Raw genomic sequence first — 19,769 nt, 5'->3', positions numbered from 1 at the left:
GCACTGTTATGGAGGCCCTGTGTCTGGCTCTGTTATGGAGGCACTGTGTCTGGCAATGTTATGGAGGCACTGTGCCTGGCACTGTTATGGAGGCGCTGTAGTTGGCACTATTATGGAGGCCCTGTGTCTGGCACTGTTATGGAGGCCCTGTGTCTGGCTCTGTTATAGAGGCCCTGTGTCTGGCTCTGTTATGGAGGCCCTGTGTCTGGCTCTGTTATGGAGGCACTGTTATAGAGGCCCTGTGTCTGCCACTGTTATAGAGGCCCTGTGTCTGGCTCTGTTATGGAGGCCCTGTGTCTGGCTCTGTTATGGAGGCCCTGTGTCTGGCTCTGTTATGGAGGCACTGTTATAGAGGCCCTGTGTCTGGCTCTGTTATGGAGGCACTGTGTCTGGCTCTGTTATGGAGGCCCTGTGCCTGGCACTGTTATGGAGGCACTGTTGTTGGCACTGTTATGGAGGCCCTGTGTCTGGCTCTGTTATAGAGGCCCTGTGTCTGGCTCTGTTATGGAGGCCCTGTGTCTGGCTCTGTTATGGAGGCCCTGTGTCTGGCTCTGTTATGGAGGCACTGTTATAGAGGCCCTGTGTCTGGCTCTGTTATGGAGGCCCTGTGTCTGGCTCTGTTATGGAGGCCCTGTGTCTGGCTCTGTTATGGAGGCCCTGTGTCTGGCTCTGTTATGGAGGCACTGTTATAGAGGCCCTGTGTCTGGCTCTGTTATGGAGGCACTGTGTCTGGCAATGTTATGGAGGCACTGTGCCTGGCACTGTTATGGAGGCACTGTTGTTGGCACTGTTATGGAGGCCCTGTGTCTGGCTCTGTTATGGAAACACTTATAGAGGCCCTGTGTCTGGCACTGTTATAGAGGCCCTGTGTCTGGCACTGTTATAGAGGCCCTGTGTCTGGCTCTGTTATGGAGGCCCTGTGTCTGGCTCTGTTATGGAGGCCCTGTGTCTGGCTCTGTTATGGAAGCCCTGTGTCTGGCTCTGTTAAGGAGGCCCTGTGTCTGGCTCTGTTATGGAGGCACTGTTATAGAGGCCCTGTGTCTGCCACTGTTATGGAGGCCCTGTGTCTGGCTCTGTTATGGAGGCCCTGTGTCTGGCTCTGTTATGGAGGCCCTGTGTCTGGCTCTGTTATGGAGGCCCTGTGTCTGGCTCTGTTATGGAGGCCCTGTGTCTGGCTCTGTTATGGAGGCCCTGTGTCTGGCTCTGTTATGGAGGCACTGTTATAGAGGCCCTGTGTCTGCCACTGTTATGGAGGCCCTGTGTCTGGCTCTGTTATGGAGGCCCTGTGTCTGGCACTTTTATGGAGGCCCTGTGTCTGGCTCTGTTATGGAGGCACTGACGCTCGTCTTGCTATAGATGCCCTGACTATCCTACCGTTTTCTGTCCCCCTGTCTATTGCGCCCTGTTATTATCACCTGGGTGTTGGAGGACACATCGATCTCCCTAGGGATGACTTGTAGGGCCGGGCAGCGGTCTGTGCCATTTGTGCTGGGGCCGGTCCAGAACACAGAGTCTTCAGAATAGCGACATTCCTGCTGCATGGAGCACCTGTATATACACATGTATAGATATGAGCGTCCCCCGCCGCACCCAGACGTCCCCCACATCACCCTCCAGAGAGGCAGAATCAGCAGAGACAATGGAAAATTCCCAGGGTTAATAGAAGTGAGCTGAAGAGAAATTAATGAGGCTGACGGGATCTGAGCCGGAATAGTGATGTGGAATTATCTGGGATCGGACACTTTTGCTTCCGGTGACCTTCACACCTCGCTGACAGTATCTATAGCTGCCGTCGCAGGTAGCGGCATATATTAATCCGCTGCCTAATTAATCAGATGGAAGCATCAGCGTGAACCTGGGCCATCGCTGGTGATTTATGTCCGGGCCGGTAATGAGCACATTCTATGTTCTATTGTCAGCGCCGTGTGATTCGTGTCTGTGCCGCTACCTGGTGACAAACGGCAAATTAAGTTCTCTACAATCGTATTAGATCGCTGCAAACAAATGAAGGAATTAGCAGCCCCAAAACGAAGCAGAATGTGGCCTCATGACCAGTGATACAATGTTGCAACTTGTTACAGTTAGGTCCATACTGTATATATTTGGACAGAGACAACATTTTTCTAATTTTGGTTATAGACATTACCACAATGAATTTTAAACAAAACAATTCAGATGCAGTTGAAGTTCAGACTTTCAGCTTTCATTTGAGGGTATCCACATTAAAATTGGATAAAGGGTTTAGGAGTTTCAGCTCCTTAACATGTGCCACCCTGTTTTTAAAGGGACCAAAACAAATTAGACAGATTCAATAATTTTAAATAAAATGATAATTTTTAGTACTTGGTTGAAAACCCTTTGTTGGCAATGACTGCCTGAAGTCTTGTTTTACAGATGATGTGGTATGCTTTGGATCATGAGCTGTACCACGCCTTCGCCATACTTTTCTCTTTCCATCATTCTGGTAGAGGTTGATCTTGGTTTCATCTGTCCACAGAATGTTCTTCCAGAACTGTGTCGGCTTTTTAGATGTTTTTTAGCCTTTTTCTTCTTGATGCTTATGAGTGGCTTGCACCGTGCAGTGAACCCTCTGTAGTTACTTTCATGCATTCTTCTCTTTATGGTAGATTTGGATATTGATACGCCGACCTCCTGGAGAGTGTTGGTCACTTGGTGGCTGTTGTGAAGGGGTTTCTCTTCACCATGGAGATTATTCTGCGATCATCCACCACTGTTGTCTTCCGTGGGCGCCCAGGTCTTTTTGCATTGATGAGTTCACCAGTGCTTTCTTTCTTTCTCAGGATGTAACAAACTGTAGATTTTGCCACTCCTAATATTGTAGCAGTTTCTCGGATGGTTTTTTTCTGTTTTCGCAGCTTAAGGATGGCTTGTTTCACCTGCACGGAGAGCTCCTTTGACCGCATGTTTACTTCACAGCAAAACCTTCCAAATGCAAGCACCACACATCAAATCAACTCCAGACCTTTTATCTGCTTAATTGGGAATGACATAATGAAGGGATTGCCCACAACCGTCCATGAAATAGCCTTGGAGTCAATTGTCCAATTACTTTTGGTCCCTTTAAAAACAGGGTGGCACATGTTAAGGAGCTGAAACTCCTAAACCCTTCATCCAATTTTAATGTGGATACCCTCAAATGAAAGCTGAATGTCTGAACCTCAACTGCATCTGAATTGTTATGTTTAAAATTCATTGTGGTAATTTCTATAACCAAAATTAGAAAAATGTTGTCTCTGTCCAAATATATATGGACCTAACAGTATATAAAATGTTTCACCTTGTAGAAGTCAATGGGGAAATAAGTGCATAAAAATAACCATGTCGCCATCATGGAGCAAATACTATGGCCGGAGCAAAATGGGGGGCACTGGAAGGGATGGGGCTAAAAGGCAGAACAGGAGGTTTAGTAGGAGGGTCTGAGAGGGACTGACCATGGGGGCAATACAAGAACTGCAACTGAAGAAACAATTATGTCTGTAGGAAAGTATTCCCATTGTTCAAAACTATCTATGATGCCCGTCCCTTTAATTATAGCAAAAAAAAACTGAATAATAGTCTTAAAAGTAGGAGCAACCATCCATGAACATCTCAGAGCTGAGGGACTCACCTGGCCTCCATGGTGCACCATCCGCAATAAGGGTCCGCAGCCTGGAGACACTCCGCACAGGTGAGGAACTTCTCGCAGTCGGCAACTTTCACGCGACTCATCTGCACAAGGGTGAACATAAAACACTGAGGAATAATAGGAGACTCAAGGAAACAAGAGCAGTAAAGCACAATGCACAGGTTACCTGGTGGGAGCTCATCACATAGAGGTAGGTGGGATCCACAGGGTCAAACTGCATGATGTGGTGAACCGGCTGCCCCCGAGCGATCAGTACAGACTGTCTGCTGACAATATTCATCCCGGCATCAAGGTTAATCTGCCAAAGTACAGACCAGTATTCATTAATGATATGTATATAACTACTAATAGTGATACCTGACAGTACGTAGGGCAGTACTATTAGTAATATTCCTGTACATAGGAGCAGTATTATAGTAGTTATATTCTTGTATATAGGGGCAGTATTATAGTAGTTATATTCTTGTACATAGGGGCAGTATTATAGTAGTTATATTCTTGTATATAGGGGCAGTATTATAGTAGTTATATTCTTGTACATAGGGGCAGTATTATAGTAGTTATATTCTTGTATATAGGGGCAGTATTATAGTAGTTATATTCTTGTACATAGGAGCAGTATTATAGTAGTTATATTCTTGTACATAGGGGCAGTATTATAGTAGTTATATTCTTGTACATAGGGGCAGTATTATAGTAGTTATATTCTTGTATATAGGGGCAGTATTATAGTAGTTATATTCTTGTACATAGGAGCAGTATTATAGTAGTTATATTCTTGTATATAGGGGCAGTATTATAGTAGTTATATTCTTGTACATAGGGGCAGTATTATAGTAGTTATATTCTTGTATATAGGGGCAGTATTATAGTAGTTATATTCTTGTACATAGGAGCAGTATTATAGTAGTTATATTCTTGTACATAGGGGCAGTATTATAGTAGTTATATTCTTGTACATAGGGGCAGTATTATAGTAGTTATATTCTTGTATATAGGGGCAGTATTATAGTAGTTATATTCTTGTACATAGGAGCAGTATTATAGTAGTTATATTCTTGTACATAGGGGCAGTATTATAGTAGTTATATTCTTGTACATAGGGGCAGTATTATAGTAGTTATATTCTTGTATATAGGAGCAGTATTATAGTAGTTATATTCTTGTACATAGGAGCAGTATTATAGTAGTTATATTCTTGTACATAGGAGCAGTATTATAGTAGTTATATTCTTGTACATAGGGGCAGTATTATAGTAGTTATATTCTTGTACATAGGGGCAGTATTATAGTAGTTATATTCTTGTACATAGGAGCAGTATTATAGTAGTTATATTCTTGTACATAGGAGCAGTATTATAGTAGTTATATTCTTGTACATAGGAGCAGTATTATAGTAGTTATATTCTTGTACATAGGGGCAGTATTATAGTAGTTATATTCTTGTACATAGGGGCAGTATTATAGTAGTTATATTCTTGTACATAGGAGCAGTATTATAGCAGTTATATTCTTGTACATAGGAGCAGTATTATAGTAGTTTATATTCTTGTATATAGGGGCAGTATTATAGTAGTTATATTCTTGTACATAGGGGCAGTATTATAGTAGTTATATTCTTGTATATAGGAGCAGTATTATAGTAGTTATATTCTTGTATATAGGGGCAGTATTATAGCAGTTATATTCTTGTACATAGGCACAGTATTATAGTAGTTATATTCTTGTACTTAGGGAGCAGTATTATAGTAGTTATATTCTTGTACATAGGGGCAGTATTATAGTAGTTATATTCTTGTACATAGGGAGCAGTATTATAGTAGTTATATTCTTGTACATAGGAGCAGTATTATAGTAGTTATATTCTTGTACATAGGGGCAGTATTATAGTAGTTATATTCTTGTACATAGGAGCAGTATAATAGTAGTTATATTCTTGTACATAGGGGGCAGTATTATAGTAGTTATATTCTTGTACATAGGGGGCAGTATTATAGTAGTTATATTCTTGTACATAGGAGCAGTATTATAGTAGTTATATTCTTGTATATGGGGGCAGTATTATAGTAGTTATATTCTTGTACATAGGGGGCAGTATTATAGTAGTTATATTCTTGTACATAGGGGCAGTATTATAGTAGTTATATTCTTGTACATAGGAGCAGTATTATAGTAGTTATATTCTTGTACATAGGGGCAGTATTATAGTAGTTATATTCTTGTACATAGGAGCAGTATTATAGTAGTTATATTCTTGTACATAGGGGCAGTATTATAGTAGTTATATTCTTGTACATAGGAGCAGTATTATAGTAGTTATTCTTGTACATAGGAGCAGTATTATAGCAGTTATATTCTTGTACATAGGGAGCAGTATTATAGTAGTTATATTCTTGTACATAGGGAGCAGTATTATAGTAGTTATATTCTTGTACATAGGAGCAGTATTATAGTAGTTATATTCTTGTACATAGGAGCAGTATTATAGTAGTTATATTCTTGTACATAGGAGCAGTATTATAGTAGTTATATTCTTGTACATAGGAACAGTATTATAGTAGTTATATTCTTGCACATAGGGGCAGTATTATAGTACCGGTAATTGTTTTCTTTTACATAGGGCTTCATGCTCCTCAGGCTGCTGCTGTCCCTGATAACAAAACAATAATCTATGACCACTGAGGAAATTTCATTAAAGCGTTTCCATAAATTGCACCCTTCTTCTTTTATTCATTACCTCCAGCTCATAACCTCAGATTCGTCACTCTGCCTCCACAGTCTGTTGGGATAATAAACTCATCAGTGCCCCCCACAACATCGGCCGTTCTCTCCCGTAGAACTAGTCACCCCAATTACAGCTTTGCATTTGCATCTGTTTGGATGTTACTCCATTACTGGGGCTGTGACGCTATAGCGCGGTGTTATCGGGGGAGATAGGTGTGAGATGAAATTCTGTGTCCAGGATCCCTAATGACCAGCCTCCCCCTCCGGAGGATTAGATCCTGGGGAAGCTTTCTTTCCAGCTGTTAATGTATTCTCACAACCTCTCCGAGAAACGTGGATTTCAATTACACGCTATTAACGAGGGGTTAGAGGTCTCCGTAAGTAGGTAGAATTGGATTAGTAATGTGTGAGATGGAAAACGAGCGATCGCTGGAGATAGGAGGCCACTTCCATGCAAATTCGGGAGAGTTTTATCAGATCACCATAATGACCAGATCAGAGCGAAAAATGGGCAGTGATGAAGGGCAGCGAAAATGTGGAGCTGATCTCAGTGTTCCCCATAGCGATCGGTTCTAACTGCTCGAGTTCTGTCTTTCAGCCGTGCGACTTCAGAGCAACATCCAGACCTCGAGCCTGAAAATAATCTCTTTCATTGCTAAGTGAATTTGCAATTTTCACAGGAAAGGTATGAATGCAGAATACACAAGTTCTGTGGGTGAGGGGCGGCAGTGCATATTTACCAGGTAAAGGTGAGACAAAAATCTGGAGCAGCAAATTCTGCAATTCTGCAACATTAACATCCAGAAAAAAAATTAGCAAAGTTCTAAAAGTTTTCATGGGTGTATTGTATAGTCAGGATCTGGGGAAAGCAACATGAAAATGGTCACAGCGATCCCACCACATCGCCCACCGGGGTCGGACGTGACCAGGAGCAGGTGCAGCTACTTCCCCTCCCCCACCCTGTGTCGTCCGGTGACACTTGTGGCAGGTGTTGCTCAGATACATTTTGGTGCGTGTGCCGAACTCTTTGCCGACGAACAAAGTGGAAAACAAGTGGAAAGTGTGAGATAAGTATACAGTGGGTCATCAGAAGTAAAGGCGCCTCGCTGTAAACTTCTGCAAGTAGCATAAATTTATCGAGATTTACCAAATTATTAACATTTCAGAGTCCTCAGTGGTTGTTACCTTTAATGGCTAACTGACAAGATGGTAACAAATAGCAGCCTTGGAGACTCCTCAGGTCCCTTCATCAGGCTCAGGATAACAGAAAATGTGAAGAATCCCATATTTATACACAACGAGACACAGGAATAATGCAATAGATAAGACGAGTGACGGGAAGCAGAACGATCAGTATGTGAGAGGGAGAAACAGTCGTGGCCGTAAATATTGGAACAGTTCATAGATAAGGAGTGTGGGAGTTTTATTGTCCTGTGATTGGGGTCTGGTCCAGGGTTGTGATGACCCCACATGGTCTGAGGAGCACACTCCATGGTTCATGCAGAAAGACATAAATCCATGTGACACATTCATTCCTGCACTGAGAGCGTCACAGGTCGTCATCAGTTTATACTCCCAGACTCTTCTGTCTCTCTGAGAGTTGAAGTTACCCTTTAATACAAGTAATCTCATGTTCATGGTGCTGTGATCTGGGATACAGGTGGATCCATTCTTTTTTCTCTTATTGTGTGGGGATGAGAATTCATCCTTGTTCTAATCTTTTGCCCCGTCTACCCCACATACAAATCGCCATCTGGACATTTGGTGCATATAATTAAGTACACCCCATTAGATGTGATGCAGCAGAAAGTTCCTGGGATCTCGTGGTCCTGATGTGAGTTGAGGATCTTTATCTTGTCCGTGGTCATTATAAATGGCCTGTGTCTTGTGTATAAATATGCGACTCTTCAGATTTTGTGTAATTCTGTGCCTGATGAAGAGACCAGAGTCGCCACTCGCCAGAGCTGCAATTTGTTCCCATCTTTTCAGTTAGCCATTAAAAGGTATCAACCACTGAGGACTCTCAATTCTAAATATTTTTCTACCGGCTAACACAGTGTAAAGACATATGTTTTTCCTGTATCAAGATTTACCATTATTACTGGAAACTGATACCCTAAATCTGCTGACATTCTGATAATACGGCCCCCAATAATCCAGAAATCCTGCTGGAGAACAAACCTTTGTGATATATTCTGGACTATCAGAGTCTGTAATGGGGTATTCTGCCCTCTGCGCTCTCTGCTATGACAACTGGTGGGGGCCCCGTCTGTCACTCCCCCCCCCTCCCCCGGGGCAAAAACGTGTTACCTATTGAGTGTATAGATGATAAATGTTTGTGGACATACCCCTCTATTCAGATTCTATGAAAGTGATCAATCATTTGATCTATCTCAATCTTCTATTACCTGTCTACTATCTATCCATTATCTATCTATCTATCTATCTATCTATTATCTATCTATCATCTATCTATTATCTATCATCTATCTATTATCTATCTATTGTCTATATATCTATTTTCTGCCTATCTATCTATCTATCTATCTATCTATCTATCTATCTATCTATCTATCTATCTATTATCTGTCTATCTATCTATTATCTATCCCTCTATCTAGATTATCTATGACACATATTCCTTTTCTTTGACATCCATTGATCAGACAGGTGGCACAGTCTCGTGAATTACCTTGTGAAGCTGCCCGCTGGCTGTGCCCAGAAATGCCACCGTGTAGCCGCTGACATTGGCCACTGCCACTGAGGTCAACCCCGGAGCCTTGAAGAGCGCGGTGGCAGACAGAGGGCGATTGATAGCGAGCGGGTGCTGGAGATGAGCCGCTCCACAGTCCTCCTGCTCATCCTGCAGCTGGAAAGAATAGAGAGCAGTGTGAGACAAGGGAAGTGGTCAGAGCCACGCGGAGGGCACCGGGGGCACCCGGCCGCACAACACACTTATTATAACAGACATTGGCACCATCAGCTCAATCAATTTCATGGAGCCGCTATGAGAACCAAAGATGGAGGCACCCGGGGAGGAGGGGCGGGGGTCTGTATATTCAGATCATAAAATACATAGATTTTATCGTTACGTAAATCGCTCATTTCAGCAAAAGGTCAGAGGATCGGGCCATTAACCCTACAGTTGCCAGGGCGCTCGCAACACTTGCCAATGAACATGGGATTGAATAATCAGGGTCTAATTGTTTCTGTCTGGAGTCTCTGGGATAATTACTACAAACTGTTATTTGGGATCGTGCCAAGGCGGCTGACACCCCCACCCCCACCCATCTGCCTCCCACCCCCACCATCCCTCGCCATGCATCCTCCTCAGGGGCACACGCAAATAAAACACAATATAAAAATACTTTTCTAAGCAGAAACACTCCGAAGCAAACTGCTCCCCGGAGCCGCGCGCAGCGATCTGCTCGTTCCCTGCGTGCATCATGGCTGAAGACCAAGTGATGGAATGCAGTCAGGGAATAGAAATCATCCCGTCATACTGTACCTCCGCTATATACCTATCGCCTGACAATGTGCCGCACGGCTCGTCACACTGTACCTCCGCTATATACCTATCGCCTGACAATGTGCCGCACGGCTCGTCATACTGTACCTCCGCTATATACCTATCGCCTGACAATGTGCCCCACAGCTCGTCATACTGTACCTCCGCTATATACCTATCGCCTGATAATGTGCCCCACAGCTCGTCATACTGTACCTCCGCTATATACCTATCGCCTGACAATGTGCCGCACGGCTCGTCACACTGTACCTCCGCTATATACCTATCGCCTGACAATGTGCCGCACGGCTCGTCACACTGTACCTCCGCTATATACCTATCGCCTGACAATGTGCCGCACGGCTCGTCACACTGTACCTCCGCTATATACCTATCACCTGACAATGTGCCGCACGGCTCGTCACACTGTACCTCCGCTATATACCTATCGCCTGACAATGTGCCGCACGGCTCGTCACACTGTACCTCCGCTATATACCTATCGCCTGACAATGTGCCGCACGGCTCGTCACACTGTACCTCCGCTATATACCTATCGCCTGACAATGTGCCGCACGGCTCGTCACACTGTACCTCCACTATATACCTATCACCTGACAATATGCCGCAAGGCTCGTCACACTGTACCTCCGCTATATACCTATCACCTGACAATATGCCGCACAGCTCGTCACACTGTACCTCCGCTATATACCTATCACCTGACAATATGCCGCACGGCTCGTCACACTGTACCTCCGCTATATACCTATCGCCTGACAATGTGCCGCACGGCTCGTCACACTGTACCTCCGCTATATACCTATCGCCTGACAATGTGCCGCACGGCTCGTCACACTGTACCTCCGCTATATACCTATCACCTGACAATATGCCGCACAGCTCGTCACACTGTACCTCCGCTATATACCTATCACCTGACAATATGCCGCACGGCTCGTCACACTGTACCTCCGCTATATACCTATCGCCTGACAATGTGCCGCACGGCTCGTCACACTGTACCTCCGCTATATACCTATCGCCTGACAATGTGCCGCACGGCTCGTCACACTGTACCTCCGCTATATACCTATCACCTGACAATATGCCGCAAGGCTCGTCACACTGTACCTCCGCTATATACCTATCGCCTGACAATGTGCCACACGGCTCGTCACACTGTACCTCCACTATATACCTATCACCTGACAATATGCCGCAAGGCTCGTCACACTGTACCTCCGCTATATACCTATAGCCTGACAATGTGCCGCACAGCTCGTCACACTGTACCTTCACTATATACCTATCGCCTGACAATATGCCGCACAGCTCGTCACACTGTACCTCCGCTATATACCTATCGCCTGACAATGTGCAGCACAGCTCGTCACACTGTACCTCCGCTATATACCTATCGCCTGACAATGTGCCGCACGGCTCGTCACACTGTACCTCCACTATATACCTATCGCCTGATAATGTGCCGCACAGCTCGTCACACTGTACCTCCGCTATATACCTATCGCCTGATAATGTGCCGCACGGCTCGTCATACTGTACCTCCGCTATATACCTATCGCCTGACAATGTGCCGCACGGCTCGTCACACTGTACCTCCACTATATACCTATCGCCTGATAATGTGCCGCACGGCTCGTCATACTGTACCTCCGCTATATACCTATCGACTGACAATATGCCGCACAGCTCGTCACACTGTACCTCCGCTATATACCTATCGCCTGATAATGTGCCGCACGGCTCGTCACACTGTACCTTAGCTATATACCTATCGCCTGACAATGTGCCGCACGGCTCGTCACACTGTACCTCCGCTATATACCTATTGCCTGATAATGTGCCGCAAGGCTCGTCACACTGTACCTCCGCTATATACCTATCGCCTGACAATATGCCGCACAGCTCGTCACACTGTACCTCCGCTATATACCTATCGCCTGACAATGTGCCGCACAGCTCGTCACACTGTACCTCGGCTATATACCTGTCCCCTGACAATATGCCGCACGGCTCGTCACACTGTACGTCCGCTATATACCTATCGCCTGATAATGTGCCGCACGGCTCGTCACACTGTACCTCCGCTATATACCTATCGCCTGATAATGTGCCCCACAGCTCGTCATACTGTACCTCCGCTATATACCTATCGCCTGACAATGTGCCGCACGGCTCGTCACACTGTACCTCCGCTATATACCTATCGCCTGATAATGTGCCGCAAGGCTCGTCACACTGTACCTCCGCTATATACCTATCGCCTGACAATGTGCCGCACAGCTCGTCACACTGTACCTCCGCTATATACCTATCGCCTGACAATGTGCAGCACAGCTCGTCACACTGTACCTCCGCTATATACCTATCGCCTGACAATGTGCCGCACAGCTCGTCACACTGTACCTCCGCTATATACCTATCGCCTGACAATGTGCAGCACAGCTCGTCACACTGTACCTCCGCTATATACCTATCGCCTGACAGTGTGCCACACGGCTCGTCACACTGTACCTCGGCTATATACCTATCGCCTGACAGTGTGCCGCACGGCTCTTCACACTGTACCTCGGCTATATACCTATCACCTGACAATATGCTGCACGGCTCGTCACACTGTACCTTCACTATATACCTATCGCCTGACAGTGTGCCACACGGCTCGTCACACTGTACCTCCGCTATATACCTATCGCCTAACAATGTGCCGCACGGCTCGTCATACTGTACCTCCGCTATATACATATCACCTGACAATGTGCAGCACAGCTCGTCACACTGTACCTCGGCTATATACCTATCACCTGACAATGTGCCGCACGGCTCGTCATACTGTACCTCCGCTATATACCTATCGCCTGACAATGTGCTGCACGGCTCATCACACTGTACCTCCACTATATACCTATCGCCTGACAATGTGCCGCACGGCTCGTCACACTGTACCTCCGCTATATACCTATCGCCTGACAATGTGCCGCACGGCTCGTCACACTGTACCTCCGCTATATACCTATCACCTGACAATGTGCCGCACAGCTCGTCACACTGCACCTCCGCTATATACCTATCGCCTGACAATATGCCGCACGGCTCGTCACACTGTACCTACGCTATATACCTATCGCCTGACAATATGCCGCACGGCTCGTCACACTGTACCTCCGCTATATACCTATCGCCTGACAGTGTGCCGCACAGCTCGTCACACTGCACCTCCGCTATATACCTATCGCCTGATAATGTGCCGCATGACTCGTCACACTGTACCTCCACTATATATATACCTATCGCCTGACAATGTGCCCCACAGCTCGTCATACTGTACCTCCGCTATATACCTATCGCCTGACAATGTGCCGCACGGCTCGTCATACTGTACCTCCGCTATATACCTATCGCCTGACAATGTGCCGCACAGCTCGTCACACTGTACCTCCGCTATATACCTATCGCCTGACAATGTGCAGCACAGCTCGTCACACTGTACCTCCGCTATATACCTATCGCCTGACAATGTGCCGCACAGCTCGTCACACTGTACCTCCGCTATATACCTATCACCTGACAATGTGCAGCACAGCTCGTCACACTGTACCTCCGCTATATACCTATCGCCTGACAGTGTGCCACACGGCTCGTCACACTGTACCTCGGCTATATACCTATCGCCTGACAGTGTGCCACACGGCTCGTCACACTGTACCTCCGCTATATACCTATCTGTTGTGATTTTGCTTTTTGCTCCCTCTAGTGGTCATTAGTGATTTGACTCTGGAGCTTCTGTCTTTTCCTATATCCTCACCTGGGCCGTTAGTTCAGGGGCGTTGCTATATAAGCTCCCTGGACCTTCAGTTCAATGCCTGGCATCGTTGAAATCAGAGCTAATCTGTTGTGCTCTTGTCCTCTGATCCTGGTTCCTGTTTTTCAAGCTAAGTCTGCTTCTTTGCTTTTTGCTTTTGTTTTGTTTGGTATTTTTGTCCAGCTTGTTCCTATCTGTATCCTGACCTTTGCTGGAAGCTCTAGGGGGCTGGTGTTCTCCCCCCGGACCGTTAGACGGTTCGGGGGTTCTTGAATCTCCAGCGTGGATTTTTATAGGGTTTTTGTTGACCAGATAAGTTATCTTGCTATATTCTGCTATTAGTAAGCTGGCCTCTCTTTGCTGAACCTGGTTCATTTCTGTGTTTGTCATTTCCTCTTACCTCACCGTTATTATTTGTGGGGGGCTTGTATCTTGCTTTGGGGTCCCTTTCTCTGGAGGCAAGAGAGGTCTTTGTTTTCTTCTCCTAGGGGTAGTTAGATTCTCCGGCTGGCGCGAGTCATCTAGCGATCACCGTAGGCATGATCCCCGGCTACTTCTAGTGTTGGCGTTAGGAGTAGCTATTTGGTCAACCCAGTTACCACAGCCCTATGAGCTGGATTTTTGTATCTTGCAGACTTACACGTTCCTCTGAGACCCTGTCCACTGGGGTCATAACAGTATGCCAGGACAGTATTAAATGTTTAATGCATTGCAGAAGTGGGATTATAAGAAATAAAATTTTGAGTTTTTTTTCCCCTCTCTCTTTTTTTTTTTTTCTTTTCCCCTTTACCTCAGAGTGGCTTAAGCTTGCTGCAGACATGAATGTCCAGACCTTGATTACAAGTGTGGACCAGCTTGCCGCTCGTGTGCAGGGTATACAAGATTATGTTACCAGAAATCCTAAGTCTGAACCCAAGATTCCGATTCCTGAATTGTTTTCAGGAGACCGATTTAAGTTTAGGAATTTCAGGAATAATTGTAAATTATTTTTGTCCCTGAAACCTTGTTCGTCTGGAGACTCTGCTCAACAAGTAAAAATTGTTATTTCATTCTTACGGGGTGACCCTCAGGATTGGGCTTTTTCGTTGGCGCCAGGAGATCCGGCATTGGCTGATATTGATGCGTTTTTTCTGGTGCTCGGTTTACTTTATGAGGAACCCAATCTTGAGATTCAGGCAGAGAAAGCCTTGCTGGCTATGTCTCAGGGCCAGGACGAGGCTGAGGTGTATTGCCAAACATTTCGGAAATGGTCCGTGCTGACACATTGGAACGAGTGTGCACTGGCCGCTAATTTTAGAAATGGCTTTTCTGAGGCCATTAAGAATGTTATGGTGGGTTTTCCCATTCCCACAGGTCTGAATGATACCATGTCCCTGGCTATTCAAATTGACTGGCGGTTGCGGGAGCGCAAAACCGCAAATTCCCTCATGTTGTTGTCTGAACAGACACCTGATGTGATGCAATGTGATAGAAAAACCGCAAATTCCCTCATGGTGTTGTCTGAACGGACACCTGATTTGATGCAATGTGATAGAATCCTGACTAGAAATGAGAGGAAAATTCATAGACGCCGGAATGGCTTGTGCTACTACTGTGGTGATTCTACACATGTTATCTCAGCATGCTCTAAACGTATATCTAAGGTTGTTAGTCCTGTCACCGTTGGTAATTTGCATCCTAAGTTTATTCTATCTGTGACTTTGATTTGCTCACTGTCATCTTATCCTGTCATGGCGTTTGTAGATTCAGGTGCTGCCCTGAGTCTTATGGATCTGTCATTTGCTAAGCGCTGTGGTTTTATTCTTGAACCATTAGAAAATCCTATCCCTCTTAGGGGTATTGATGCTACACCATTGGCAGAAAATAAGCCGCAGTATTGGACACAGGTTACCATGTGCATGACTCCTGAACACCGCGAGGTGATACGTTTTCTCGTTCTACATAAAATGCATGATTTGGTTGTTTTGGGGCTGCCATGGTTACAGACCCATAATCCAGTCCTTGACTGGAAGGCTATGTCAGTGTCTAGTTGGGGCTGTCGTGGTATTCATGGAGATTCCCTGCCCTTGTCTATTGCTTCTTCTACGCCTTCGGAAGTTCCGGAGTATTTGTCTGATTATCAGGATGTCTTTAGCGAGTCCAGGTCCAGTGCATTGCCTCCTCATAGGGACTGTGACTGTGCAATAGATTTGATCCCAGGCAGTAAATTTCCTAAGGAAGACTGTTTAATCTGTCGATACCTGAACATACCGCTATGCGTTCATATATCAAGGAGTCTCTGGAGAAAGGACACATCCGTCCTTCTTCTTCCCCTCTTGGTGCGGGATTCTTTTTTGTGGCCAAAAAGGACGGATCTTTGAGGCCTTGTATTGACTATCGGCTTTTAAATAAGATCACTGTTAAATTTCAGTATCCTTTGCCGCTGTTGTCAGATTTGTTTGCCCGGATTAAAGGTGCCAAGTGGTTTACCAAGATAGACCTTCGTGGTGCGTACAACCTTGTGCGCATTAAGCAAGGGGATGAATGGAAAACCGCATTCAATACGCCCGAAGGTCATTTTGAGTACTTGGTGATGCCTTTTGGGCTCTCTAATGCCCCTTCAGTTTTTCAGTCCTTTATGCATGACATTTTCCGGAACTATCTGGATAAATTTCTGATCGTTTATCTGGATGATATTCTGTTTTTTTTCTGATAATTGGGACTCGCATGTGGAGCAGGTCAGGATGGTCTTTAAAATTTTGCGTGAAAATTCTTTGTTTGTCAAGGGCTCTAAGTGTCTTTTTGGTGTACAGAAGGTTCCCTTTTTGGGGTTCATTTTTTCCCCTTCTGCTGTGGAGATGGACCCAGTCAAGGTCCGAGCTATTCTTGATTGGACTCAGCCCTCGTCAGTTAAGAGTCTTCAGAAGTTCTTGGGTTTCGCTAACTTCTACCGTCGTTTTATCGCTAACTTTTCTAGCATTGTGAAACCTTTGACGGATATGACCAAGAAGGGCTCCGATGTGGTTAATTGGGCTCCTGCTGCCGTGGAGGCTTTCCAGGAGTTGAAACGTCGGTTTACTTCGGCGCCTGTTTTGCGCCAGCCTGATGTCTCGCTTCCCTTTCAGGTTGAGGTGGATGCTTCAGAGATTGGAGCAGGGGCCGTTTTGTCGCAGAGAGGCCCTGGTTGCTCTGTTATGAGACCTTGCGCCTTTTTCTCCAGGAAGTTTTCGCCTGCGGAGCGAAATTATGATGTGGGCAATCGGGAGTTGTTGGCCATGAAATGGGCATTTGAGGAGTGGCGTCATTGGCTCGAGGGTGCTAAGCATCGTGTGGTGGTCTTGACTGATCACAAAAATCTGATGTATCTCGAGTCTGCTAAACGCCTGAATCCTAGACAGGCCCGCTGGTCATTGTTTTTCTCCCGTTTTGACTTTGTTGTCTCGTATTTACCAGGTTCAAAGAATGTGAAGGCCGATGCTCTTTCCAGGAGCTTTGTGCCTGATGCTCCTGCAGTCGCTGAACCTGTTGGTATTCTTAAGGATGGTATTATCTTGTCAGCTATTTCTCCAGATCTGCGACGTGTGTTGCAGAGATTTCAGGCTGATAGGCCTGATTCTTGTCCACCTGACAGACTGTTTGTGCCTGATAAGTGGACCAGCAGAGTCATTTCCGAGGTTCATTCCTCGGTGTTGGCAGGTCACCCAGGAATTTTTGGCACCAGAGATCTGGTGGCCAGATCCTTTTGGTGGCCTTCCTTGTCTAGGGATGTGCGGTCATTTGTACAGTCCTGTGGGACTTGTGCTCGAGCTAAGCCTTGCTGTTCTCGTGCCAGCGGGTTGCTCTTGCCCTTGCCTGTCCCTAAGAGACCTTGGACACATATCTCCATGGATTTCATTTCTGATCTTCCGGTGTCTCAGGGCATGTCTGTTATCTGGGTGATATGTGATCGCTTCTCCAAGATGGTCCATTTGGTTCCTTTGCCTAAGCTGCCTTCCTCTTCCGATCTGGTTCCTGTGTTTTTCCAGAACGTGGTTCGTTTGCACGGCATCCCTGAGAATATTGTGTCAGACAGAGGATCCCAGTTCGTTTCCAGATTCTGGCGATCCTTTTGTAGTAGGATGGGCATTGACTTGTCGTTTTCGTCTGCTTTCCATCCTCAGACTAATGGACAGACGGAGCGAACTAATCAGACTTTGGAGGCTTATTTGAGGTGTTTTGTCTCTGCTGATCAGGACGATTGGGTGACCTTCTTGCCGTTAGCTGAGTTTGCCCTTAATAATCGGGCTAGTTCCGCCACCTTGGTTTCGCCGTTTTTCTGCAACTCTGGTTTCCACCCTCGTTTTTCTTCGGGTCATGTGGAACCTTCTGACTGCCCTGGGGTGGATTCTGTGGTGGATAGGTTGCAGCGGATCTGGAATCTTGTGGTGGACAACTTGAAGTTGTCACAGGAGAGGGCTCAGCGCTTTGCCAACCGCCGCCGCGGTGTGGGTCCCCGACTACGTGTTGGGGATTTGGTGTGGCTTTCTTCCCGCTTTGTTCCTATGAAGGTTTCCTCTCCCAAATTTAAACCTCGTTTTATTGGTCCTTACAAGATATTGGAAATTCTTAATCCTGTATCCTTTCGCCTGGATCTTCCTGTGTCGTTTGCTATCCACAACGTGTTTCATAGGTCCTTGTTGCGGCGGTACGTTGTGCCTGTGGTTCCTTCTGCTGAGCCTCCTGCTCCGGTGTTGGTTGAGGGCGAGTTGGAGTACGTGGTGGAGAAGATCTTGGATTCTCGTCTCTCCAGGCGGAGGCTTCAGTACCTGGTCAAGTGGAAGGGCTATGGTCAGGAAGATAATTCCTGGGTGGTCGCCTCTGATGTTCATGCGGCCGATTTAATTCGTGCCTTTCACGCCGCTCATCCTGATCGCCCTGGTGGTCGTGGTGAGGGTTCGGTGACCCCTCACTAAGGGGGGGGGGGTACTGTTGTGATTTTGCTTTTTGCTCCCTCTAGTGGTCATTAGTGATTTGATTCTGGAGCGTCTGTCTTTTTCTATATCCTCACCTGGGCCGTTAGTTCAGGGGCGTTGCTATATAAGCTCCCTGGACCTTCAGTTCAATGCCTGGCATCGTTGAAATCAGAGCTAATCTGTTGTGCTCTTGTCCTCTGATCCTGGTTCCTGTTTTTCAAGCTAAGTCTGCTTCTTTGCTTTTTGCTTTTGTTTTGTTTGGTATTTTTGTCCAGCTTGTTCCTATCTGTATCCTGACCTTTGCTGGAAGCTCTAGGGGGCTGGTGTTCTCCCCCCGGACCGTTAGACGGTTCGGGGGTTCTTGAATCTCCAGCGTGGATTTTTATAGGGTTTTTGTTGACCAGATAAGTTATCTTGCTATATTCTGCTATTAGTAAGCTGGCCTCTCTTTGCTGAACCTGGTTCATTTCTGTGTTTGTCATTTCCTCTTACCTCACCGTTATTATTTGTGGGGGGCTTGTATCTTGCTTTGGGGTCCCTTTCTCTGGAGGCAAGAGAGGTCTTTGTTTTCTTCTCCTAGGGGTAGTTAGATTCTCCGGCTGGTGCGAGTCATCTAGCGATCACCGTAGGCATGATCCCCGGCTACTTCTAGTGTTGGCGTTAGGAGTAGCTATTTGGTCAACCCAGTTACCACAGCCCTATGAGCTGGATTTTTGTATCTTGCATACTTACACGTTCCTCTGAGACCCTGTCCACTGGGGTCATAACACCTATCGCCTGATAATGTGCCGCACGGCTCGTCACACTGTACCTCCGCTATATACCTATCGCCTGACAATGTGCCGCACGGCTCGTCATACTGTACCTCCGCTATATACCTATCGCCTGACAATGTGCAGCACAGCTCGTCACACTGTACCTCCGCTATATACCTATCGCCTGACAATGTGCCGCACAGCTCGTCACACTGTACCTCCGCTATATACCTATCGCCTGACAATGTGCAGCACAGCTCGTCACACTGTACCTCCGCTATATACCTATCGCCTGACAGTGTGCCACACGGCTCGTCACACTGTACCTCGGCTATATACCTATCGCCTGACAGTGTGCCACACGGCTCGTCACACTGTA

The 19,769-nt window shown here is 46.1% G+C and overlaps 1 protein-coding gene and 1 long non-coding RNA gene across 3 annotated transcripts in view; one reads left to right on the top strand and one right to left on the bottom strand.

Annotated features, from left to right (window-relative positions):
- Positions 1–19,769, bottom strand: part of PLXND1 (plexin D1) — a 118,685-nt gene that overhangs the window by 51,977 nt on the left and 46,939 nt on the right. For both annotated transcript variants that reach the window (XM_077276723.1, XM_077276722.1), the window contains exons 2-5: positions 9,063–9,239; positions 3,813–3,944; positions 3,629–3,729; positions 1,416–1,548 (exon numbers count right to left, since the gene is read on the bottom strand). In XM_077276723.1, coding sequence (XP_077132838.1) covers positions 1,416–1,548; positions 3,629–3,729; positions 3,813–3,944; positions 9,063–9,239 — 543 coding nt within the window. The remainder of the gene's footprint in view (positions 1–1,415; positions 1,549–3,628; positions 3,730–3,812; positions 3,945–9,062; positions 9,240–19,769) is intronic.
- LOC143787738 (uncharacterized) overlaps positions 1–19,769 on the top strand; it is a 79,718-nt gene that overhangs the window by 47,140 nt on the left and 12,809 nt on the right. The window lies entirely within an intron of this gene.

Source organism: Ranitomeya variabilis, chromosome 8 (genome assembly GCF_051348905.1).
Source record: "Ranitomeya variabilis isolate aRanVar5 chromosome 8, aRanVar5.hap1, whole genome shotgun sequence".
In the NCBI taxonomy this organism is placed as follows: domain Eukaryota; kingdom Metazoa; phylum Chordata; class Amphibia; order Anura; family Dendrobatidae; genus Ranitomeya; species Ranitomeya variabilis.
The sequence above is the reverse complement of the archived record's forward strand: the minus strand, read 5'-3'. Positions and strand labels throughout refer to the sequence as shown.